The sequence below is a fragment of the Styela clava genome, chromosome 13 (genome assembly GCF_964204865.1).
Source record: "Styela clava chromosome 13, kaStyClav1.hap1.2, whole genome shotgun sequence".
Classification (NCBI taxonomy): Eukaryota; Metazoa; Chordata; class Ascidiacea; order Stolidobranchia; family Styelidae; genus Styela; species Styela clava.
Genome location: NC_135262.1, coordinates 2,681,129 through 2,707,940, shown reverse-complemented (window position 1 = coordinate 2,707,940; position 26,812 = coordinate 2,681,129). Strand labels below are relative to the sequence as shown.

Sequence of the window (26,812 nt, the reverse complement as noted above, 5' to 3'; positions counted from 1 at the left end):
ATATGTTAACCATCGAGCCTGGATATGTTTATCGCATGCGGATATCAACTTCTTTCCATCTTGTTTACATGGCTATAGAAACAAAAATAATAAATAAACATCTCTAGCGCGACTAATCGATGACACACAACTGTAATTATTTCGCAGGCATACAATCAGACAAGTCAATAACGAAAAAATATAAGTCGACTTAAGAATAATCAAATAATCATTCCAGGCAATCGTCAACTCGAATTTTGTATAGATTCAGATTCAGATATATCTTTTATTAAAACCACTGTGCGGTATTTTCGCTAGTTCTACTCGACGCTTTTCGAGGTTTCGATTTCATATTTCTCAACTACCATTATCAAAGAGCTTGAATTAGAGATTCACATAGTTATCTTGGAGGAGGAGAGCCTATAAGACGTTCTAATCAATGCTCGTCGGACGCACATAATTATCTCCGCACTTGCGAACCCACGCAGAGTAATCAGAGATGCGGGGGCGAGCGTATTCCTAACGCTTTGTGCGATGCGCCACACCGCCGAGCCATTGTGCCAAGAAAGTTGCTAATATAAAACAAATAGTCTCTAGAAATCTCTAGAATCTCTAGAAACATTCATCGAGACCCCTTGGTTGATAAGCCTTTGATCCAGCCAAAATATAGACTTTATATCTGAGTTTACTGACCCAACGAAGATTTCTAAATTTAAAATGTGGATGCCCGATAGATATGTTTGTAGAAACAATGGTTTAAACATACAAATACCGTGTTTACCGTTTCGTGTAGAATAAAATTCAGATGAAACAACAATCTTCGGACAAATAATAATCTGTGTACAAATGAATTTTAAAGCTTCTAATACTATTTTATGTTATTTTTATATTCTGTTTGTATAAAGTAACTTTTCATTATGGCGAAGAAATGAACTACCGATTACCCAATATTCTATGCAAGAACTGCGAACGCGAACACATTAATTTTAATCTGTATCTGCGTTATGGCGCTATAGAGCAGTGAAATTGCATTTTACGTCACCTCGTCTGCGGGCATTTGTTTACTCGACGTCTGTCGATGCTTTTCTCGTCAAATAGCCGTGATTTCCGTGGAAGATTTTCCACGACATATTTCGTGACAATTCAAGTATTTTTACATCCTAAAAACTGAAAATACTAGCAGTTTTGTCACGTAAGAATGCTTTGCATGTCACGAATACGGGCATGCAATTAACTTATGCAGTTTACTTAAAATACGCTTAGAAAGAAAAATAATTCACAGCGTGCAGGTGTATGATAAAAGTCATTTTACAGTTTTACGAGAGCTTATTACTCATTGTTATAGGTGACGGCGCGTGCCTCTTGTTTTATTGCTTAATTTAGACCAAAGTTTCCGCTATTTACGTGCTCTCTCGTCACCTGCGGCGATCATTATAGAATTAATTTAATTAAGTCATTTGAGACTGAAAAGTTGGATATATGATACGGAATTAAAAGAAGATCGGCCATGTCGCAAACCGTTTGCGAGGCTCTGTATCCGTTCAAAGGAACTGAAGGACAGGTAATTACTGACTTTTTTGTTTTTTAATTACTGGTATGACTGTATAAAGTTTGCAATTGGGTTTCAACTTGTTATTTTTCTGTTATTGCTGTACATGTGTATTGCCCATCACTACTTTTTTTATTTTACCTTATTTCCCTCATAACACAGTACCATAAGTTAGATAGTGCAATAACAGAATGGTACCTTGATTTTTCCGAAGTACGGTACATGTTAAAACAGTAAAATGAGCAATGAATAAATTAAAATATAAATAAGATTCAAGAGCAACGGTATCTCAACCGGGGGCCGGTGGCCCATCAAGATGGGCATAGAGTAGCTGGAGAGGAGTCACAATGCTAGGCACAAAACTTGTTTTACTTTACCCATTACAAGAAAACCTACCGTTCATCCTAGTTCTATCTAGCAATCAGAATAACAATATTAATACCACAGGATTGATAAACGGGGGCATGAGAGCTAAAAGCCTTCGGAAGGGGGCCACAAGCCCAAAAAGGGGGGGGCCAATGTTGAAGAGTTCAGCTGGCACTTTTTCTGTCAATCTAATCAAAAATTTCATTGTAGTGAAATCTTAACCCGAACAAATAAGATCTCAAAATTGGGGTCTTGTACCTCGAGTACTTCTAGTGGGCGTAGCAAAACGATTTTTAGACATGTCAATCCTAATTCCCACCTGACTATGCCATCCGAAAATTAAGTCACTACGACGTCACAATCACATCATAGATCTTGCCAAATTATACCTACGAGCGCCCGAAATGGCATCTGCGCCGATGATAAAGAACTTATTAACAGCAGTGATCTCTCTCATATCGGGTTCGTTGCAACGTGAAAAAGAGAGAAAAAGCTTGCTCAATTTTGGGTGATCGTTTACGCGTCTTGGATGACAGTTCATATAGTTTGAAGGGCCTTATTATGTCACTCAGGAAATTTTGCCGCATAGGAAAAATCGCAAGAGCATTTTGCTGTGAAACAAGTATTTGTGATTAAAACAGTTAGGTTTATAGGGTTAGGGTTATAAGATATGCTCTTAAAATAACGAATCTTTTTAAATAAGGCGATTTTTCATGCGGTGATTATTCATATGCGCCGAAATTTCCTGCGGCGAATTTGCCTTAAAATCGTTCCAACTACTAACAAACCTGTTTGATTGCACTCTTAAGGGACTTTTTCTGGCCCACATCTTCGTTGTTGTAAGATCTATACACAAGAAAATCAAATTTCATATTGACTCAAAATATATGCGATTCGCTTTTAGAAAAAATAGATTGGAACTTATGGGCCTATTCCACACTAAACGCATTACTGGTAAATACTGAAAATTGCTGAATTACAGACATGCTGGTTTGCTTACATATTATGAAACAACCCCTTTGATCGTTTCTTTCAGATAAATTCAAAAACCATCTCTATTCCAATCCTGGCAGCCCAATAACCTCTATGGAGGAGGCCATTCAAATGTTGACTGAGACCCATGTTTTCGTCCCTATATGGCAGCCTACTAGCTCAGTGCTCTTCAACAGGGGTTCCGCAGAACCCTAGGGTTCCAAAATACATGCAGTGGGGTTCCATCAGTTTATAGGGTTCCTTAAGGGTTTCGCGTTTTTTTTTAGGGGGAAAAATTTCTTGCTTTAGCATGTTGATGCGTCGTTGCGAAGTTGTTTAAAGAGTGTAGACATGAGTATGAGAATTCAAGAAGATTGCAAAAGAAAATGCAAGAACAACCTAGTCATTTAATTTCACGCTTGTTACCTTCTTTCTGTTTCGTTGTTGAAGTAGAAATATTTGAATTACAAATATTTCGTGTTTTTTTTTTTTTAATTCCGTTAATTGGGGTTCCATAAAAATCGAAAAATCATATCAGGGGTTCCACGATAACAAAAAGGTTGAAAAGCACTGTACTAGCTTTCTAAGGAAGTTGGGAGTCGGGACCATAACTTCATCACTACTTCTAACCTTCCTATGTCAGCCCTAAGACTTCAATGACAATTTGGACAATATATCTATCATTATGTAAATGTATGCTTTCCTTTCCAGCCATCACCTCTTATATTTGAATCCGGGGAAATAATCTCTGTTATAAAGAAGCATGTCAATGGATGGTGGGAGGGTGAGAAAGAGGATGGTCAGAGAGGATGGTTTCCTGCAGCTTATGTAAGAGAAAAACCGGTGAGTTAATAAACTTTTTTATTTTTGAATCTTTGTTTTTTAAGTAACGTTTGAGCGAGAGGGTACTGCTAACATTATTATTATCAAGAAAAGCATGTTTAGTTTTTGATACGAACATTAATCTCAATCTGAGTCCTTTGAACTTGATTTTGGCTTGTTATTTTCATATAAGGTGTCCACAAAGTCTTAAAATTTTTTAAAATTGCAAGGGAATTTATCGATACCATATATTGCTTTGGCCCTCACAGATGTATTGAATGAAGTCAAAATACTTGAACAATTACCGATTGAAAAACAACAAACCTGGTTAAAATCTATTGGAACTGACTTTATAACAAAATCATATTTGTAAAGGAACTTTATGGACACCCTGAATGTAATTTCATACAGCTTTTATTCATGTCATTCGTTATGAACCAGCAAGACTAGCAGTTCAATGATATCATAATTTGATATTTAATAAGGAGATACCATTTATATTATTCGATTATAATCTTAATAAAGATTCCTGTCATTTCACATAGTAATTAATTGTTTCTGCTTGTCCATAATCTTATTCAGAGCAAATGTCTAAACACCATATAAAACAAATATAAAGATTCTATTTTTATTGATTGATTCATTAAGCTGTTATACATCATCATTGTGACTTAATTGGTTGCCTGGGGCAACCTGTCTGAGCTTTATGACCTCATCATGATGTCAATAGGTATTTTTAGATTTAGTTACCTAAGTAGAATTTTTATATTCATTTCAAGAGTGAGGAAAGCTGATAAAATGATTCAATCAAGTTCCTTTCCAAGGAGTCTCATTTGGGGATATATATATATAAAGGGATAATAAATAATATGATACAATGATACAAATTCTCAGGCGTAGCGACGCGATTGACCACTCAACATATGGCGATTATTCGGCCGATCACGATCGGTGTGTTGGCCATGGCCACTGGTATACATAAAAACATTTTGACTGATTTACTTTCTCTTTACTGTGTTGTAAACTGTCTAGACATATTTCATATTATTTCTCCTTATTAATTGTGAAAAGATAGTCGAAATATAGTAAGTAAACATACTTTGCTACCATGAGATGGCACGATGTGTAGTGATTACATTGACCTTCAAAACAGATCAAATATTGGAATACATTCCTTAACATTAGGTTTAAACTTTAAGTTAAGTTCTATAACCTCTTATGCCAACACACTTGAGTCCGCTCTCACCACAATGACTATGATACTGTACTCAGTCTGCTGTGTGCTTTTATGTTGTTAGCCATAGTTATCTCGCTGGTCTTTGCCTGTGCCCGGAGTCTCTTTTTTGAACAGAGTTGTTTTTTTGGGCATTTAATCTTTTCAATTATATGTCTTTCGACTACTTGTTATCCAACCTGTATCAAACTTTGACTTCTACCGCGGGTGTCGCTGCTCGATAACCAAAATTGGTTTCTTTGTGTCGCCCTTCATCGTAAAATGCCATTTCCATGTTTTTTTCCGTTTTTTGTTCGCATCAAGTGTATTTTCATTTTGGTGTTCACATAGGATATCAAAAACGAATCATATATTCGAATACTTTTGTTCCTGGTTATATTCCAATTATTCAATTCTTGATTTTAGGAGGAATACAGAATATTTTTAAATCTTTGAAAACGGCTTTTCAGATATCGCTAAGAGCAATATATCATCATATTCACCTTGTCAAAAATTTGGGTACTCCTGTAATATGCGACCGGAACGTAGTATGTGTACTAGTTTAGGGTTAGGCCATAATTTCAGGTACAAATACAACGGGAGTCGCTTGGCTAGTCCCCGAACTCGTAACAGAACTAAAATAAGGAAAATTGACATAAAATTATGGGTACTCCTGAAGTATGCGCACCAAGATGTCGCATAACCTGAACCCTATCCTAGTACACAACATGAGTTCAGGTTGTGCGCCATCTTGGTCTGCATACTTCAGGGCGGTCCAAATTATGGCCTAACCCTAATCTGGTACACATCCTTTGTTACGCTGTCTGCCATCTTGGTTCACAATATTTCAAGAGTACCCCTGATTGTGGTTTTTTATCACATTCCCAATATATTGAATATTTTATTTTTTTTCCAGCTCCCATCACCCCCACCACCAGAAGAGAGCCCTCCCTCCCCCCCTCCCCCAGGACCCCTCCCCCCAGGATGGAGAGAAGCCAAAACACCAGATGGGAGAACATACTATTATTTCAAGAAAACTAAAGGTAAGGAATAAAATAAATTCCAGAGTTTTCAAGACAAACTAGTGACCTATGCAACTTTTATTCATTTTTATTCCTGCTACAGCATTCTTGCATTATACACATACGGATCCATAGTGCAAGGAAGGATTGGGAATTAGTCTTCTGATAATCAAAATAGAGAATGTTGAAATTTTAAAGTTTTTACCAAAGTTGAAAGATGTGATCCTAAAGCTGGTATATAATTCTAGAAGCAATATTTACCAAACTATTCAAATAAAAAGGAATTTAAAAATCTAAAATCTACATTTGCCTCATTTTCTCAAAGCAGCTATTTAAAGTTTAGCCCTACTTGGTTAAAGCCCTTATATTTTAAATTGTGCAGTTGCAAATGCATTTAGACATTTTAAATCAGTCCAAGCAGGAAATGTAGTTTCGATAACTTTGACAATTTTTTGACGACTGAAAACTGTCAGATTACTTTATTAAACCTACCTTTTATGGCCCCACTTCCATAATCTTTAGCATTTCTGGCCCCTGTTTGTCATTCCAGTGTTATTTATAGAGTTACTTTGATCGATAGATTCGAATCCCATTATGTTCAAACAATTCATGCTCAACAAAGTGAAAACACCCTGTGAAATAACCTTATCAAGCAATGAAACTAAGAAGAACTAGGAGCTTTCTTGTAAAGAGTAAAAATGTAGAATCAGTTTTGGCCTAGTATTGTGATCCCTCTTCAACTGTACCCTCTTGGTGAGCCTTGGCCCTTGGTTGGAAGCTGCAGCTTTGGAAGAATATTAGTGGAAGCTTTTGTATTCATATTGAAGATTAAATTTTCAGTTGACTAAGAAATTAACATATCAGGCAACATTTAAAAATTTAATAAAAGAAATAGGAATGTTTTCGATATTTTGAGAAGTTTTTATTCCTATATAAATTATTATAAGTTTCTTAACTTTAAACAATTTCTCCATTTTCAACTTATGCATTGGTTTATCAATTCATCCATAAAATACAATTATTTGAAACTTTGAAAATCTAACAGAATTTTATTTTGAATATTTTGTGGATACAGCATTGTGATTTTATGAAGCGTGGTGTTGCTTATATTATTTCCTCGACATAAGACCAGCAGGTGTCCGCAATTCAATTGTCCACTAAGTCAAAAGAAAACAGTTTCACTTGATCCCAGATTTAAAAAAACTTTATTTGAGAACTGTGGAATTTTTTATTATTATCAAAGATGATTGATAGATGGACCAGAGATAATTTGCAAACCCCATCAATAGCCATGCTTTATTATATGTATTTCAAGTGGTTAAAGCAGCAATGGGCAAAGTATGGCCCGCGGACCAAATCCGGCCTCTTGGTTAATTCAATCTGGCCCGCCTGATTATGCCACAACCAAACTGAAACCAAATTTAGATGTTTTAGCTAAAAATAGCTCAAGGAATTTGTTGAGATTTCGCTTAAATTTAGTTTTGTACGAACCTTATTGTTTCTCACCATTGCTTTTGTAACACTGTAAATATTGATCATAAAATGTAACTTTTTACGTCACACTTGCGTGGCCCGCCAGACTAGTTGGGCACAATTTTTGGGCCCTGGTTTAAAAACTTTGCCCACCTCTGCGTTAGACAGAAAGTGCTTCTCATGCTCAGGTTAAATTGAAATGCTGAAATAATTCAGATTAAGTTATTTTGGATGATTCCGAAATGCTCTGAATTATTGTTTACCTGTTAAAATTTGCTTTTTTGTGGTTCAGATGTGAGCGTTGATCAATTTTAATGAGGAGAATTGAAAAATCTGAAAACACCTCATAAATAACGTATCGTCCTGTCACTATATTTCTTGAATTTTCCAATGTGATTCAACATTAGATGTGTTTTGCAAAAAGGCCGATGACGTATAACGTATTATTAAACAAATGAATGAAACCAAACATGTTTTTGGACAATTCTGGAATGTTTGTTTTAATGAGATGTAAAGGGAACTTTTTATACCATATTGACATTATAAAGCATAATCTAATTCGTTCTAAAATATATATAATTATTCATTGTAGACTATATCTATACTATTGAATATTTTTTTTTCAGAAACGACATGGGTACGGCCGGCAGCTAGATACTCTGGTGAAAAAGATAAAAGTATAAAAAGTCCGAATAGCATCAGAGTATACAGTAAGTTCATAAGCCTTTAATTTTTACTCATTATCTATAGAAGCAGGAAGTAAACAAGGAAGAAGGACTTGCAAATCTAACTGGCCTTGGGTCAGAGGTTATAACAGGGGTGGGCAAGGATTTTGCCCCCTTAGACTGGCGGGCCATGTAAGTGTGACGTAAAAAGTGACATTTTATGAACAATATTTACAGTGTTTAAAGAGCAAAAGTGGAAATGACATGTCAAATGTTATTGGGTTATTTGTTGTGTAGCCTATTGAAGTCCTTTCTCCTTGTTTGATTCCTAACTTCGGATCTATGTGTAGAATTGCCACAAATATGTTTGAACAGAATATTATGAGGGTGAGGTACTCCTGAAGTATGTGTACCAGGTTAGGGTTAGGCCATAATTTTATTCCAATTTTCCTTGTTTTAGTTCTATTACGAGTCGGGGACTGTCTGTGTTAGCGAAGTTAATATCCCCCTGCCCATGGATTCCAGTCCCTTTACACAAATTGATTTAGAATAGACAAACTAAATTAGGTATCTCCATATTGGTGCTCATACTTCTGGAGCTTCTTATTTGGAAACAACAGCATGACACATAGTTCAAATGGCCAATATGGTTACACAGTGTCAGGAAAATCTGACTTGGGTCCAGGCCCAGGGGTTAAAATAGTTATTCTGAATGAAAAACTTGAACTATCATATTTATTTATACCAAATATTAGGTATATTTAAGTGATTTTGATAGATTATAGTCTAATGCTTTTGTCTTAGGAAGTTGAGCTATGCTCTTATAAAATTTAACAAATATAATATTTGCTAGTTCGTAGGATCGTTATATAGGTTGTCCATAAAGTCCTACAATTTTTTGAAATTGCAAAGGGAATTTATCGATACCATATATGGTGTTGGCCTTCATTGATGTATAAAATGAAGAAAATACTTAAACAATTACTTGAAAAAAACAGCAAACCTGGTTAAGATATATTGAGAACTGACTTTATAACAAAATTGAAATTGTAAAGGGGCTTTATGGACACCCAGTATTATCCATCTTTTAATAAAGACCCGGGTCAGTCCAGTTCATCGGACAGTTATTATTATTTATTTGCCTAGTTTAATCTTCATTTCTCTGCTTTGTGAAACCTTAAACATAAGGAATTTATTTGTTTGGATAGGTCTGTAAATATTTGACTTTGATGAATGAAAATTAAATAACTGGGCTTCGGTCGATTGCTTCTATGAAATGCTTAAATTTTGTGTGGCTGAGATAAGTTTAGAAACAAATTGGAAGAAGTTAATTAAAATAGGCGTGGAATAATTTCGTGCAAATGAATCACATATTCTGTCTATTTTCACGAAATAACACGAATAGTAAATTCATATTTCCCTTTTTCAGACAAAATGGGATAAATTGAGTTTAATAAAGTATATTTTATGTCTGACCATTAGATTTCAAATGCTTATAACGATTAATAAAGTTTTAATAACTATTCAAAATTCGGCGCTTCGGAAGTATGTGTACCAATATGGAGGTAACTAATTTTGTTCACCTACTTTACATCAAGTTGTGTAAAGGGACTGAAACCTATGGGCAGAGGGAAATTCTCTCGGCTAACACTAAAATCGGAATAAAATTATGGCCTAACCCTAACCTGGTACACATACTACGGGAGTACCCAAAATTCTTCCTATATCTACTTAATATACAGCCAATTTTAAACAGGCCTATTAGTATTTAGTTTGCAGGGAATAACTGGTGTACATTTTTCATATCTGACCAAACCATACTCTGTGTTTATCCATAAATACTGTTAAGTGCAGCCATGCAGAAATACTACAAGTATATTGTTGTAACCTGAGATGTAGTACGACCTTTCCCAGCGAGATAATATTATCTTTAGCTAAAACTTATTTTAATAAGCTATTTGGTGTTTTGTATTTATTTTACTTATTTTTTATCCTGTGTTTTTTCGATAATGGATTGGTATGCGTATGATGCAAGAATGCTGTAGCAAAAATAAAGATGACTACACCAAAATAAAAAAAAATACTAAAATTAATAACCATAAAAAATACAGTTTGTGTTCTAGGACTGTCACTGCACATTAAGACTAAGATGTACTTTTGTAAGGCAATTCAACATGACAATGGTGTCCATTAATAAGTCATATATCAAATTAGGTAGGGGAACTTGATGCGCTTCGTGCAACTAATGGTGGAAATATAAAAGTGTTTTTATTGATGTAAATAACAATTAAATAAACTCTGATTAAAATGAAACAAATCTGGTCAGGATATATCGAGAACTGACTCCATAACAAAACTTTGAAATTGTAACAAGACTTTGTGAACACCCTACACATTATTTCAGAATGTGTTCAGAATATTGGATTATATATAGCCTTTAAGTAAACATGGTATATTTTGCACAATTGCAAATTTTATATATTGCACACAAAGCATAAATCAGTCTAGGGTACAAATTAAATATCACAGTGTAATAGTTTCGTCATAGCCAAGGTGGTTATGGCTTTCTCTAAAGATCAGGGGAGGCTAAAACGGAATGATCTATATTCTAGAACAGGAATGGCAATTACGGCCCGCCGGTTTGTTTCATCCGACCCACTCGTTTGTGCTCAAATTACGTGTATAGTTTTTACGGGTATGAATTTCTGTTGAAAATATTGATGAAAATTATGTTATAATTTTGTTTAGAACAGCTTGCTATATACATAGAGACTATAAGTAAACATGGTGTACTTTGTTTGTAGGCCTAGCTTTTATTGAACTGTCAATAATCCGTTGTTTTATTCCCAGTAACCAAGTCTATAATCTGTAGCTGGCCCACTCGAAGAAGTAATTGTCCACCCCTGTTCTAGAATAATGTTTTTGGATATTGTAGTCATACCCGATAAAGAAATGTTTCATATATCATTATAAATTGATAAAAACTGAATTTTTTAGTTCAGAAAAAATTGAGATCAATATAAACATTGCCTTGATTGATCTTAATTTTCACATTGTCAGAAATTCAATGAAGTCCATTCTTTGCCTGATCCATCAAATGTCAAATCTTGGTGTGATGAATTTTTCAAAATGACAAAAATTTAATATATTGCCTATAAAATTAATTACAAACGTATTCGTATATTTGATCAAGTTACATATGTAATTACTTTTTTAAAATGAAAAATATTTTATACTATTCCTAAAATGAAGTTTTGATAAATTGAATGTAACCAATTTTAGACGTATTTGGATATTTGTTTAATTGTGGACATAATTGCCTGGGCCCATTTCTATGTATATGGTGTCCATAAAGTATTGAATTTTTTTTAAATTGATTTAAATAAAAATTTATCGATAGCATATACCGGTATTGAATATTAAATGAAGAAAAAATACTTGAACAATTACTGATTAAAAAACAACAAATCTGGTTAAGATTAAGATATATTGAGAAGTATAAGAACTGACTTTATAACAAAATTGAAATTGTAAAGGGACTTTATGGACACCCTGTATATCTTTGCCAGGGAAATAAAAGTCCCCATTTCAGACATCTTTATATTGCATCAGTAAGACCCATAATTCCGATAGATTATTGCCTAACGATAAAATTGTCTTCATACCTTGCCAAGGTCTAGTGAAATATATGCATAGACTTCTCGCCTTAGGGCATTTTTAAGTTCAGTTAGGTGCTGGTTTGTTGCTAATTTTAAACTATTTCTGTGGAATGTATATAGTATGTGGCACAGATACATAAATATAAGATGCCCATAAAGTCTTAATAAACTTTTTTTTTAAATTGCGAAGAGAATTTATCGTTACCATATATTTTTTTGGCCCTCACAGATGTATAAAATGAAGTACCGGTAATAATACTTAAACAATTACTAAGAAAAAAACAACAAACCTGGTCAAGATTTATTGAGAACTGACTTCATAACAAATTGAAATTGTGGAGGGACTTTATAGACACTCTGTATTTTTTACAGTACTTATTCAGTATTATGTATTTTTCTATGAATAAGGCATCCTCTGATATCTAGGAGCTATTATCTTTTGGAATTATTTGTTCTGATTCAGCATTTCTTAACAGATTAGTTTAAATTTGGACTTTGTTGTTGGGGAAATAGAATTTTAAATGATTAAATCTACTTTATCATTTTTTCAAATCACATTTTTTACTGTCGAATTATGGTATCACAGAATAAAGTTTAAGCCACACATCACAATTTCACTCTTAGTCAAAGGATTATCACACATCGAGTGTAGCCTACATATGCCTCATTTTGCTAAATGGTTTTGCTTTTTAATTTTTTGGGAATCTTGGCGTATTTGTCATTCTGAAGAAATCCCCTTTTTCCACAACTTCTAAGGCAGTCTATTACTTTCATTTTTTCGATTTTTTTTCAATGTTTACATGACCTATTATTTAGTTTCATTTTAATTCATGGCAACATTTATTATTTATTTATAGGAGCATTTTATATAACTTTTGTGACCCTTGTGTCCATATATTTGAGCATTGCTTTCTTGTGACTGAATCTTGATCTCTCAAGCCATCTATTTTGCTGGTCTTCACAGCCTTATAGTTAGCAATATTGTGAAATGAATTTCTAACAAGTAATATTATTTTTCAGATGGTCAGAGAACACATTCAAGAGGTCTTTCAGACGCTTCATCACCGGGAAATGTAAGTTTTCAAAAGCTGAAAGTTTTGCAGTTTTTTTATGGCATTTTATGTGCTTTTCAACCTTTATCTGCTCCCAACCTTCTATGTCTCGTGGGCTTCCTTCTGGAGGCCTTTAACACTCATGGCCTTTTATTTTTTATCTCATGCTGCCTCTGTTTATATTTCTAGTGGTATATATACTTTTTGAGTGATATACTTTGAGTTATTTTGATTGGTAGATTCCAAATCCCATTATGTTCAAACAATTCACACATAAAAAATGAAAACACTCTATGAAATCACCTCATCAAGCAAAGAAATTAGGAAGAAGTTTTATTGTAAACTGAAAAGTAAAGTCAGTTTTGCATTCAGCATTGTGACCCCTCCAACTGCTCTGGGCTGGGAACCGCTGAACTTGGTCGTTACACACTTATTATTTTGAAGCTTCAATTGCTGCAATTGTCCTTGAGTGAATGAAGTTTTTAATCCATTATGACATGAAGGATAGGATGTATTATTTATTACAACAGAATTAGTAAGCTTATAAAACTCATCAATTATATTACAAGCCGATACCCAATACCAATAGTAATCAGTAATTATTTTTTCATTATATTGAAAACACACTGGATAAACAAAAAATTACAATAAATATGAAAAATGTGTTTCAGGACGAGGGGAAAACCCATATAGGTTATCAAGCAGTGGCACCCTTGAAATAGTCTAACAGATAATAACGAGAATATCTCTCGGAGACCGAAGACTTATCGATCGAAAGTTAGGAAATCCCCCAAAACCAAAGCTGCGGTTTCGATTCATGCGCTCTTACTCCATAGTGACACCGTGTGTCCCATCACTAATTTATTGACAACTCGCTAATTATGCGACATAATTCATCCAAAATCAATAGGCTTCTGATCCGAGATATGATAAATGCACATGCAAAATTTGAAGCAGAATCAACCTCGCTTCCGTGAGATATCGCGTGTATCTAACAGACAGACAGACAAATACCTATCAACATACTTACCGATCTTAAGATAGATAAGTAGTAATAAAGATTCAAACTATATATGTTACGATCAGTAGAGGTTGCGCGAGACTAACTCCCAATTCTTTCTCTATGCCTTTGCGCTAGTGGATCCGTATGCATGTAATGCAAGGATGCTGTAGCAGGAATAAAAAACCATAATATGCAATTCAAGAGTCCTGCTGCACACTAACACAAATATATTTCTGTAACGTTTCGTCTGACCAAAATCAGACTTCCTCAGACAAGCAGTTTACAACAATCTACGTGAAGAAAACAATGAATACGTCAATATCCTCTACAGACAAGGTTGTTCAAATAGTTATTAGGGGAATCTCTATTTTCATCTCTAACTGTATTTAAATTTTTTTAAATCTTTTGTTTTAATTCTTTTATTGTCTAACTTCATTTTTCTTCCAGTCTCCTCCAACAAGTCCTGGTCCTGTGAAGAAAGAAAATACTGAAGAAAAACCAGTCTGTTATGTGGTGAGATATTTTGGATCTTTTGACGTTGAATTTCTGAATTTGTAATCTTAATTAACGTAATGTTACAAAAGGTACCTGAAGTTTAGAGTTGCATCTCCCATTCTTCAGGAGTCTCAGTTTGAGACTGAGGTCCAAAAATGTTCAGTCGAAATTAAGAAAGTTTGTGCTTTGCGCAAGTTTTTTTCTTCAAGATTCGGTGATGGGGTTTACATATTTATCTCGAGGGACAGGAAAACCCATAGGAGGGTTTAATAATATGGCGAACCACGGCCTTTCGTCTGGTTACCAGTCCATTTCGGGTATGGGATTAGTTAGCCAGTTATTTGTTTTCAGATGCATGGAGACTTGGCATTAGAGGAAGCCGTAACCAAACAGCGGTTATGGGAACCACCCTACGGCGATGAGTCCAGCAATCCTTTTGCACATATTCATCTCCCACTGAATTCGAACCTGCGAAGTCATGCAGGGTCATCAGAGGTGCTGTGGCCAACTTATTCCCAACGCTTAGCACGATGCGCCACACAATCTTAGTTATATTGGCCCTCGCATAGTCTGATTCCTGTGTCATGAATGACATAATAATATCTACTAGTCATGAATGACATAATAATATCTACTAGACCAATTCACATTTCTATAGGACTTTGTTTTATCTTTAGGTCAATGGAGTCTGCCTTCCTGATGCTAAAAGAGCAAAAGAACAAGAATTATTACAGCCAGGAAGATATAGTTATTGTGACTATTTCTGGGTGAGTCTAATGAATTTTTTCACATTTTATTCCATGTGCATGTGTCCTTGGATTTTTTGAGTACTGGATTTTTTCTAGTGAATATAGTTTGGTTTTGTGGTGTCAGGAGTCAGAGATTAGCATATTTTTACCGGAGTCAGTCAAAGTTTCAGACTTCCAATCAACGTTTATAAAGGAAGTCAAGTTTTTTCTTCTTAGCTGTCTGGTCAAAGATGCACGAATATGCCAGAAGTCAGAATTTAACATATTTTTACAGTTGTCTGTAACCAAAATTTAATACTTTTGAACATGGTTAAAACCTTTCCTATTTCGGGTCCGCGAATTGGCGTCAAAATGTTTTTTATCCTATATTTCCAGAGTCTGCGTCAATTGTAAATTTTTCTATTTCACAATCCCGGCATAATGCCTAATTACTTTCCCAGTTTTCACTGATTTTCCTTTTTTTTTACTTCCAGAGAGACAAAGGCGACAAGCATGTATATGAATCTGGTTTCTCAGTTATACTTGCTAAACAACAAAAAGGGAAACACCTTTGTAAAGAAATGTCGGAATTATTTAAAGCCAGGTGAGAATCTTCAAGTAAATTCTTGCAGTATTTTTGTACTCCTCTACAAAAATTTCATATTTTTTGGTGCAGAAGTGTGTGTACCAATATGGAGGTAAATGATTCTGTATGCCTACTTTCCATCAAGTTGTGTGAAGGGACGGAAGCCTATGGGCAGGGGGTATATTTACTTGGCTAACACAGACAGTTCCCAGACTCGTAATAGAACTAAATAAGGAATGCCTAACCCTGACCTGGTACACACACTACGGGAGTACCAAGTTGCGGTGGAAATATTTCATTATAAGTTTTGTAAATATGATTATAGTTACTGCAAACTAAGCAACTTGAAAGGCATTCTTGAAAGCATTTTGGAGGTATTATTATGCTTAGACCTTGCCTAAATCTCAACACTTTGTATTGGTAACCTACGGTACCTTATCAAATGAATTTGATCATGCGTATTCTCAAGTAGGACTGGAACTGATGACTTGGACAGCTGACTCACTCTATTCTATCATTATTGTATCTCACATAATGGGCGACTATCAGACCAGAAAATTTAGAAAATTTTTCACCGTCTGTCTAATTCAGTGGTTCTCAACCTTTTTAAAAAAAAAATTACCCCTACACTTTACTATTGCAAACTTTATGCTTATTCTGAGAGTGTTTTGATGTGATGTCGCATAAAAACTGATTGACGAGTTTGAAACCATCAGTTTTATTAAAATTAATCAACCATGTGCAGTTTGCAGGTACTGATATACAAAGGTGTAGTTCCGCGGAAGACACAAGTACAATTATGTTAATTAATTCACAATTATTTTCTTGAAACACAACTGAAAACTGACGAATATCACTCAAAACTACGAAAACGAGGCAATGTTTGCAACCATGATTGAATATTTCTTTGGGCGACAGAAGTGTCTGGGCGGCTGGGTGCAGAAATTGCAATTGTTACGTGTTGCGTCATTATCGACTCATTGCTGATTGGTTACGGTTACGGAAATAAACAAGTAAACTGATGCTTGATGGGTAAACATCCATGAACGTTGTTCAGCGAATACATACAGTAAGGAAGATAAAGCGTTGCCGGCATACTTTAGCCAACTGAAAGGTTAATTGTTGCAATAATTTGAATCTGCTCGCGTACCACTTGAAAAGCTCCCGCGGACCACTAGTGGTACGTGTACCACAGGTTGAGAACCACTGGTCTAATTAATAATTGGTTGTTCAGTTGATTTATATTTAGTGCAGATTTTTTTCCCTGAGATTTTCATTCTTTTTTTAAAAGAAGCTTGCACCAAATTTTTGATATGAAAATTTTTGTAATATTATTGATTCTATCGCAGGGAAGCACTTGAAATGCAGTATTCGAAAGGGCTTGCATTATTATCATCAGAAATATATGCAGCAACAGAAGAAGGGTAAGATCTTTTTTTTTATTAATATGTCATGATTTTAGTTAAGTATTTATGTTATCATGCTAATTCTAAATCAGTCAAGTGGGACGTAGCATTTCATTTTCTGATTTTCATTTCATCTTTTCTTTTGGTATATATTTAAGTTTAATTATGGTACTAATTTGGATGTACTACCATGTTTCCCCGAAAATAAGACATTGTCTTATTTCAATTTTCTTTTGAAAAATAACACTAGGGCCTATTTTTGGGGGGTGTCTTTTATCAAAAACAAAATTAGAGTACGAGATTTTCAAATAAACCAAATATGATAGCAGATATTCATTTACTCATAAATAACGCGCGCTATCGACTATATCTTATTTTAACGGGAGGGCTTGTATTAAAATCTTTTTTAAAATTCAGGCTGGATCTGACATTGTTGAGATTGCAATTAAATTTAGTTTTGACACAAGGCTTATTGTTTTCAACTTTTGCTTTTGTAACACTGTAAATATTTTTCAAAAATGTAACTTTTAACGTCACACTTACATGGCCTGCCAGTCTAGGTGGGCAAAATTTTTGGCCCTTGGTTCAAAAACCTTGCCCACTTCTGAGTTATATCTTATTTTCTGGGAATCACGGTGGTACCCTTGTTAGAAGTATTAATGAAGAAACACTATGCAAGCAGTGTTCTCTCTGAAGTGTGCGCGCGCACACAGCTTTCAGAGGCTGCGCACACGCATAGATTTACTGCGCACAGACGTATTTCGATGTAATGTAACAATGTTCTCGGTTGGCAGGTTGAGAAAGTTTGTTGTTGGCCCACCCATTACCCGGTTTGAACGCCAAAATTTCTTCATTGTTTTTTTTCACAAATATTAGTCATTTCGAAAAAAGTGCGCACACACCAAAATTTCTGCGCACACATACTACAAAAAATTAGAGGGAACATTGATGCAAAGCCACCAATTTTGCTACTGGCTGAGATATGAAAAGTTAAAAAAAAATTGACTTAATGATATGCATCTTGATATTGCTGTCAGTGAATTACAAAAAAGAAATGATCTACCTTTATTTGTCAAACTCATATTTATATAAATTCCACTTCAAATTTTCAGAACTCTTAGTGAAGCTTGGAAACAAGTAAAAGGTTCATTACTACAAGAATCAAAAATTCATAAAGATTTTGCAACTAAGGTGAGAGATTGGATTGTTTTTTTTGCATTGTTGATAAATAATTCGTCTTTGAATAATTTTTACTTTTTCTATGATTTTCACTTTTGAATCTCATTTTCTAGTTGCGGACTGAAATAGAGAAACCTCTTGCTGAATACAAAGACGACGGGAAGAAGGAAAATAAAAGAATGGAAACTTCAATGAATGAATTCAGGAAGCAACTAACACATAGGTAGATGGTTTACGAAGCTTTATTTACAATTTTTTTTATAGACTGGTAACCGGACGAGAGACCGTGGTTCGATATATGATCAAGCTGTTTTATTGGATTCCATCCCTCTGGGATAAATAGGTAGAACTGTCCCATCTTGTGACTTGCATTGTTTGACTTGGGCTCTCAGAGACTGAGTTAAGGTCTGCTCCATATTAGGCATTCCTGGATACCTCATGATTTCAGAATCGAATCGAATATTTTTGGCAGACAAAAAAACAAAATGGCAATTCGAGTCATAGTAGATTTTACAAACAACGGTGAAATGAATAAATATGATTCTGAGATTTGAAACTTTCATTAAATCGTTAAATGAACATCCTATTTTAGGTTATCTGCAGAAACAAGCAGGAATTTTTAATACAGCCTCATTGATACTATCTCATCTTGTATTTCAAAACTTGCTCTTTTGTTCAGACATCAAGCAGTCGAGCGAGAAAAAATCACAATGAACGAACGACAGAAAGATTTAGAAATGAAATTGCAATCACCTAAAAAGGTAAGTGCATGATCAGAGTATCTATCGCTCCAGAAACATGAAGAACAACAACCGCTTAGCAAAGGATCCACTCAACGTCCTATATAATTCTGGATATTTATTTCTGACTATTTCTTCAGTATGGTCTTGTGTCAATGTTCTGAAATTAATATAGCGCTGCGTATGTAGGCTAGTAATGTTTAAGTCAGTGGTTAAAACGGTGGGGTACGCCTACAAGAGAGGCGTAGACAATTTTTGGTGCTCCCGAAGTATGCGAACCAAGATGGCGGACATCGGAACGTAACAGGTTAGGGTTAGGCGATAATTTTTTTCCAATTTTCCTTATTTTAGTCCTTTTATCAGTTCGAAGACTAGCCAAGAGCCTCCCGTAGTATTTATACCTAAAATTATGGCCTAACCCTAACCTAGTACACATATTACATTCCGATGTCCGCCATCTTGGTTCGCATACTTCGGGAGCCCCCAATTTTTTTAGGGGGTGGAGCTAATTATAAATATATTTGTTAGATTTGATCTCGCCCGCCTTATTTTGTATATTCACTATTCTTATTGTTTACATTTCTTTCTTATGTACACATATTTTCAATGTATTTTTGTGCTAATACATGCCTTCGTCTTACTATCTGTTACTTGTAGCCTATTGTGAGCTGTTATTTTTGAGGTCAGGCACGAAATTGGACAAATTCTAAAAAGTTTGAAAACCACTGGGTTAAGTTCATTGATAATTTAGATAGAATTCTAAATGAACTATGGCCATAAGCCTTAAATAAAGGTTTGTGAATTTAATAAAAATTCATAACACCAAAATAATTTTTTCCATTTCAGGATGAAGATGTTATAAAAGCTAAAAGAAAGTCAACAAAACAAAGTAAGTTTGATTCAACAACTGAGTGATATTGAACTTGTTAGGTATGCCTAACATGGCTGTTAGCTTAGCGAAAGACATTTATGATTTAGCCAGTCAATCGGTACTTCCCTAGTATGTGTACCAGGTTAGGATTAGATCATAATTTTATTCCGATTTTCCCTATTTTAGTTCTATTACGAGTTCGGGGACTGTCTGTGTTAGCCAAGTGAATATCCCCCCCTGCCCATAGGTTTCAGTCTCTTAACACAAATTGATATAAAGTAGGCGAACAAAATTAGTTACCTCCATATTGGTACACACACTTCCGGAGCGCCGTTTTTAGCTATGTTATGGGCTTCTTGTCCAGAATGTATAAGCAGCTGCTGATGAATATAATATTTTAAATGACCTGAATCTAGTTTCTCTGCCCCTGGTCAAAAATAACTAGCTAACAATAAGCTACAAATGACAGACAGTAAAGCGAAAGTATGTTTTATTCAAAAAACATGGTGAAAATACGTGGATGCAATGCATATTTTTTGAAAAAGAAATGTAGATATCCAAAATAATGCGGACAAAATCAAATCTAACAATTGTTCTTATTTTTAATTAGCTTCATGTCTCTTTTGCTTACACCCCCATCTCCTGTGGGACACGTCCTGCTGTTCGAGAACCACTGGTTTACTTGATATATTCTACAACCCTGGTAGGTGGGAGAGCATGGGGGTCTGAACATAAGCAAGCAAATGGTACCCTGGTACACATACTACATATCGGTGTCCGCCATCTTGGTTCACATACTTCGGGAGTACCAAACTTTTGGCCCTCGGTCCAAAAACCTTGTTCACTACTACCTCATACTCTCAGCTTTTTATTTTACCTCTTGTTCTTTCAGGAGAAGACCTAGGGCAAGCAATCTCATTATACAACACAGCTAAAGATCATTGGTTTGAAGAAATGGTGACGTCAACATTAGTCTTGGAAAAGAAAGAAGTGGAAAGAATTAATTTAGTGAAAACACAACTTGATAATTATGTCAAATTACTACAAGATGTTTCAAGTAAAACTAAAAAGGTAGATTATACACAAACTTACTTGTTGCCATTTTTTGTCTTTCACTCTAAACCTGATATGGGCAATCTATGGCCCGCAGGCCAAATCCGGCCCATTGAGTGATTCAATCTGGCCCGCCTGATGGTGCCTAAACCAGACTAAAACCAAATTTTAATGTTTCAGCTAAAATAGCCCAAGGAATATGTTGAAGTTGCGATTATATACAGTTTGGCACGATGCTATTGCTTTTGTAGCATTGTTAATATTCTTCATAAAATAATTTCCTACGTCATGCTTACATGGCTCGCCAGTTTAGGTGCACCCCTGCTTTAAACAAAGCTTTGCTAAAGTAAGGCTGAACCTTTTGGATCGAATAGGAAATTATTCGAATCGGTCCAAGTGAAATTTTCAAATAACTGTCATCTTGTTGTATTTTATGTTTGTGTTAAACTGAATAGGTGCATTTTTTGGATTTCAAATTGGTGGATGGGTGGTGATGATTGGTGGATAATGGGTTTAAAATTGGAGTGAGGCTATGGCAAATTATTCATTTACTTATGAGCAGATTTTGGACTTCATCTATTCATTTGAAAAATGTTTGAATGGTCGCTATTTCAATACCTTACCCGGTGTGGTTGGTTATGTCTTTATATGATTAAGTGAATTGGCTTTTTTTTTTCATGGGATAAGTATCGCAATCTAATTGTGGTATATCTAGTGTTTATAGCTTGTGCGAGAGTAAGTCTGTTAAGTATTCCATCAATATCCAGGCTAGAGTCCATGGTTTGTCGTAGGATTAAGCCGTCTTATCAATTTTCTTCTTAAATTTCAGACAAGTGAAAACGTGAAGCAAAAAACAGAAGCAGTTGATCCAGCGAAAGACAGAGAATTATGGGTAAAACAGAATAAAACAGGGACAGTGCGGCCCATTGACATGGTGAAAAGATAGTTCAATTTATGTGTTAAATCACATGTGGCACAGGATTGTGTGCTAAGCCGCATTGGAATCATGAATTAATTTAATTTATGTGGTGTGGCATATGTGACCTCTGCAGTTCAAATTATGTGGCAAGCAACATAAGATTATTTGCAACGTGAAAAAAAGATTTATGTGGCACATGTGCTACATCGACATCTTAAGAAATAAATATATATGTGCTGCCCCATGTGACCAAAAGATGGTTAAATATATGTGGTGTGTCACATGGGCCCATCTATCAGATCTGTGTGCTGGGCCTATTATATTTCACATACGACCCAGAATTATGAGGTATGGGTCTCATAACACCATTTGCAATAATAAAAAGTCACATTCAAATCATGAAAATTCATAATTATGTGGTGCACTGCCATAGATTAACCTTACTGTCTCACTCAGCGTGGTCCAAGGTTGTCGACTTCGGCGGACGCAAAATTATTTTTGCATTGTTCGCGGGCCACAATAGTGCCAAAAATAGGTAAACAGTGCAATAGAAAACAAGCACTTTTTTTGTGCAAACATGTAGCTATTTCCTGACGAAACCATGATAAATGCGATTTTCGATTACTCTCCAGCAAATGTACACAGAAAATGAAACTGCATGCCACATGCGGTCCGTGAGACTGGGTTTGGACCACCTTGGTCTAACTTACGTGGTAATTCAAATAGCCATCCACAAAGGACAACCTCACATACTGAATACATTGGTGTGTGGTGGGACTTAATATTTATGTGCCATCTTAACAATGAAAATAGAGATTTGAATTTCTTTTTTATATGCTTGTAAATTAAAAGCTTCGAATCGTTAGAGAGATATCTGAGAATTCTTTCAACATTAATGCAATAATTTTGAAATTCCATATCTGAAAACATATATTATTTTGACATCAAATGGAGCGAGACTCTGTAAATTACTTGAAATGAAATTGCACCTTTTATTCGGTAACTTACATTCCTGACGCCTCGCGAGCCTATCGAAACCAGTTTTAACCATTTTATTCATAAATTGGTACTATACATTATTTGGCATTGTGAATCATAATCGGTACCAAGTCAGAACCATTGTGATATCACGCTCTATCTTCTAATGTTATCTTTTATTTCCTTCATAATGCTTGTGATGTAATAATGAAGCATACTTTTATATTGTTCTATAATAATAATTACCGTACATTAAATCTGTATTGTTAATTAAAGCCATCCTATTTTACAATTTTAAATATATTTTATTCTCTTCTTACATTTAAAATAATACAACCAACTAAAAAGTTAATATTTTAAAAATATTTTATTTTGCCATTTTAACTAGTTTAAAATATTCAGCGTGATACATTGACATAATTAATTATAGATGCGAATCATATTTGATAAATATGGTCGGGGGTTCTCCGGTCGGAGGCCAAACAATGTGGTTTTTCAGCTGCCTGATGTCTAAAAAGCGTTTCAAGTTGCATAAAATGTATGATACAGAAAGAGGCTTTTTTATATTTCAACAGGGGATTCCGAGCTGCCCTATCAAATTTTAAATTTCATGCCACCATTCACTTTTATTCCTAAAATATTTGCAAAAACGAGACAGTGAAAGTTCTTTTTTCTAGTGTGTTAGCAACTGGTCATGTTTTCAAATTAAGTACGATTTGCGTTCGATACAAGTTAAACATTCAATTTCATAATGACATAACCCTTGCTCATAAATTGATTAGTTCTCCTATTTGGACCTTTCTTATATGTTAGCAAGGGACTATTTTTGGACACGTAGTGAACATAACGATCGTTTCAATATTATGTTGTTGTTCTTTGACACGTTTTAAAGAAATCGTTTTTCTCTTTGATTATTGGACCAATTGCTTTGAAATTTTCAGTGAGTAAAGATTATATTTTTCGCTAAAGGGCTATTACTTTTATTTTTTGCTATGACATCATCAAAATTATGTGGTGCTACGTGTCCATATATTTGAGCATAGCTTTCTTGTTATTGAAATACAGGTGCAAAGCGCAGATTAATGATACAGCATGCAAATTAAGTGTGATTAATTTCCCATTTTGTATTTTTTTTTAAATATAAGTACGATGCACATTGGATACGGATAAGACATTTGATTTTATATTAATGTTAAACTTGCCCCAATATAATGATTAGCCTTCCTTTTTACATCTCTTATATGTTAGCAAGGGACTATTTTTCAAAGTACAGATTAATAGTACAGCATTCAGATTAATTATGTTTAATTCTCTATATTGTGTTTTTCCTGTGGGTTAGCATGCAACTATTTTCTATAACATTGGTGCAAAGCGCGTTGTGTACAAGTTTACCATTGGATTCATTTCAACCTACAATTTGCCGATGAATTGATCAGTTTTTACTAAATTCTATTTTTTTTCCCCAATGTTTTAGCAAGTGCCAATTTTCCAAAATACAGATGAAAAGCTCACATTTATGAGTACAAATTGCACATTCTATTCTAGATTCTACTTTTTTCCTAATGTGTTAGCGGGGGTTGTTTAAAATGTTGGTGCAAAGCTCACATTACCTCATACAGAGTACAGTTTAAGCGCTTGATTACAACATAAAATTTGCCCATTAATCGATACGCTTTCTAAATTCTACTTTTTTCCAATGTGTTAGCGAGTGTTGTTCAAAATGTTGGTGCAAAGCTGAAAACAATGGGTACAGAGGACAGATGAAGCATTTGAGTTTAACAAACCCGATTACACTCATTTTCAAAAATAGTTGCAAAGCTCACATTAATGGGTACAAATTACATTTTAAGCGTTTGATTTTAATATACAATTTGCCGAATGTTATTGATTATATTCATTTTACTAAATTTTTAATATTTATCTATTTTTGCTGATTTCATTGTTTCAAGTTTCATTTTTGCGGTGTTTTTCAATAATTCTGTATATTTTATGATTTTCTTTCACGTTTTGAACTAAAAACCCGTTTTTTTTGCCGAACATATTATCCGAAAATTATTAATTTTTTTTAACATAGTTATATCGTTCAATTCCCCAAAACTTTTCAAACTCGCAACGCATTCATTTTTTTCACATAACGAATTGGAACAAAATTTGATTCCGTAACGATTAAATTACAACAACATTTTTTAAATTCATGTATTACATGCGATACGCGAGCATGTTTTTGTCCGCATAACGATAACCTAGCAATTAAATACAGGGAGTCGTCGACTTACGACGTTGTTCCGTTCTTGAGACGCGGTGTAACCCGAATTTCAGTGTAAGTCGGAACATTATACTGTACAGTACATAAATTACTCTATACATATCGTACTATATTGTCCACGTCATTATAGATGTAAATGACGAAAACCAATGAGCCCAAAGCACTGATTTTCTTGATCACAATGATCCAATTTAAGGACTTAGATATTACAGTACAGTATTATCTTTTATATTTGTGTGGAGTACGTTTGTAACCAGGAAACAGCATTATGAGGTGCGCGTTCGTAACCTCGAAACACCGTTAGGGAGTTCGTAACCTCGTGTTGTGTTCGTAACCTCGAAACAGAGTTATGGAGTGCGCGTTCGTAACCTCGAAACAACGTAAGTCGCTACCGTTTTCACCCGAGGACTCCCTGTATACCCTTTCATTAAATCCCAATGCTTCTTAACAAAAAACTTCTGTAACCATTTTGATTCACGGGAGCCAGAGCTACGATACCAAACAGCTGCATGTAGCTTCGAATCCGCAAGTTGCCGATCGCTGGTCTAACGGTCAAATCGTTAGACTTAACTTTTATGGTATCGGGAGGTAAATTCGGTTCTTCTAGACCGGTGGTTCTTAAACGGTTGGGCGTGTCCCTAAAGAGGGGCAGTAGACAATTTTTGAGGGGGGTAAAGCTAAAAAAAAATTACTTGTTAGATTTGATTTTGCCTGTCTTCTGGATATTTCCATTTTTCCTTTTGGATATTTACGTTCCATATATGAATTTTCAGATTTTTTTCGTGTGAAACATACTTTCACCTCAATATATGTTGATTATGGCTTATTGTTAGCTAGTAATAGACAAATTTTAAAAATGGGGCGCAGCTTAAAAATTACGAAAACCACTGGTTTAGACATCGTTACATACTTCTTATGCGCAGACTTGTTCAGTGGGATAGGCTTATAAATAATGAAAAATATATAATTGGATAAATAATAACGACACTGAATGTTCAATGTACAGAAGTAAATTTATTTTTCAGGAAATGAATTGATATTTTGGCACGCATTAGAGATTCTCGAATCGCGGGTGTAGAACCACCAGTTTACTTTTTTAATCGTTATCATTTTGACCTTTCGTTTGTTTCAAAGTTACACCACGCATGCTATTGTGTCTTGGTGAAACTTTTGCTTCTAGGAAGTTATTCCAAACTAACTTTGATTCATCACAATTTTTCTAATATTTATTGGATAAAATTGTGGCGATTCATCAGCAAAAACATTTTTATATTTTCGCCTTTTTATTTTCATCCATATCACGAGCAGTATTTGATTGTTTCGTTTCAAAATGAAGCTTGTTGTAGTTACTCATTGTGGTGTCATCGCTCATTATGATATCATATGTTATAGCGTCGTTATGATTCATTCATGACGTGACTCATTGTGATGTCATTATTCCATTGCCATATTTTTGATGGAACATAATAGGAACCTTTATGTCCATTATAATGTAAAAATCAATCCTTGTTTCATGCCACAAAATAAATACAGTTACTGCCGACGCATTCTTTAATTTAAGCTGCTTTCCATGTGCCTTATATGGGTATATCGTTCGTTGATGTCACAAATTGATGACGTCATAGACATCGTTCCGAATGTTGTATATTTTCTCGCTAATAATAATTGTATGCAATTTATATTCAATGCTTCTTAACAACTTTATTCTTAATATTGAAATTCGTTACAGACATGTATGTTCGATTTGATTTTATGGACTGTTGAATTTATTGAAGGATATGGGTAGGTATTCTGAGAGAAGAGTCCATAAAGTGGC

At 34.6% G+C, this 26,812-nt stretch overlaps 1 protein-coding gene across 1 annotated transcript; it reads left to right on the top strand.

Annotated features, from left to right (window-relative positions):
• The first annotated feature begins 1,305 nt into the window (after positions 1-1,305).
• LOC120332232 (growth arrest-specific protein 7-like) lies at positions 1,306-26,733 on the top strand. Its single transcript, XM_078119086.1, has 15 exons — positions 1,306-1,540; positions 3,578-3,709; positions 5,818-5,944; positions 8,023-8,106; positions 12,741-12,793; positions 14,223-14,288; positions 14,948-15,037; positions 15,493-15,602; positions 16,934-17,008; positions 18,103-18,181; positions 18,283-18,392; positions 18,849-18,930; positions 19,756-19,798; positions 20,673-20,851; positions 21,663-26,733. Exons 1-15 carry the CDS (start codon positions 1,487-1,489, stop codon positions 21,777-21,779), a joined length of 1,401 nt encoding a protein of 466 aa, XP_077975212.1. The 5' UTR covers positions 1,306-1,486; the 3' UTR covers positions 21,780-26,733.
• Positions 26,734-26,812: the final 79 nt, after the last annotated feature.

Bases quoted from the DNA above. Each gene is read 5' to 3' on its own strand.
- LOC120332232 (XM_078119086.1), top strand. From the start codon at position 1,487: ATGTCGCAAACCGTTTGCGAGGCTCTGTATCCGTTCAAAGGAACTGAA. The intron at 1,541-3,577 runs GTAATTACTGAC...TTTCCTTTCCAG, and splicing joins TCAAAGGAACTGAAGGACAG to CCATCACCTCTTATATTTGA. The intron at 15,603-16,933 runs GTGAGAATCTTC...ATTCTATCGCAG, and splicing joins TCGGAATTATTTAAAGCCAG to GGAAGCACTTGAAATGCAGT.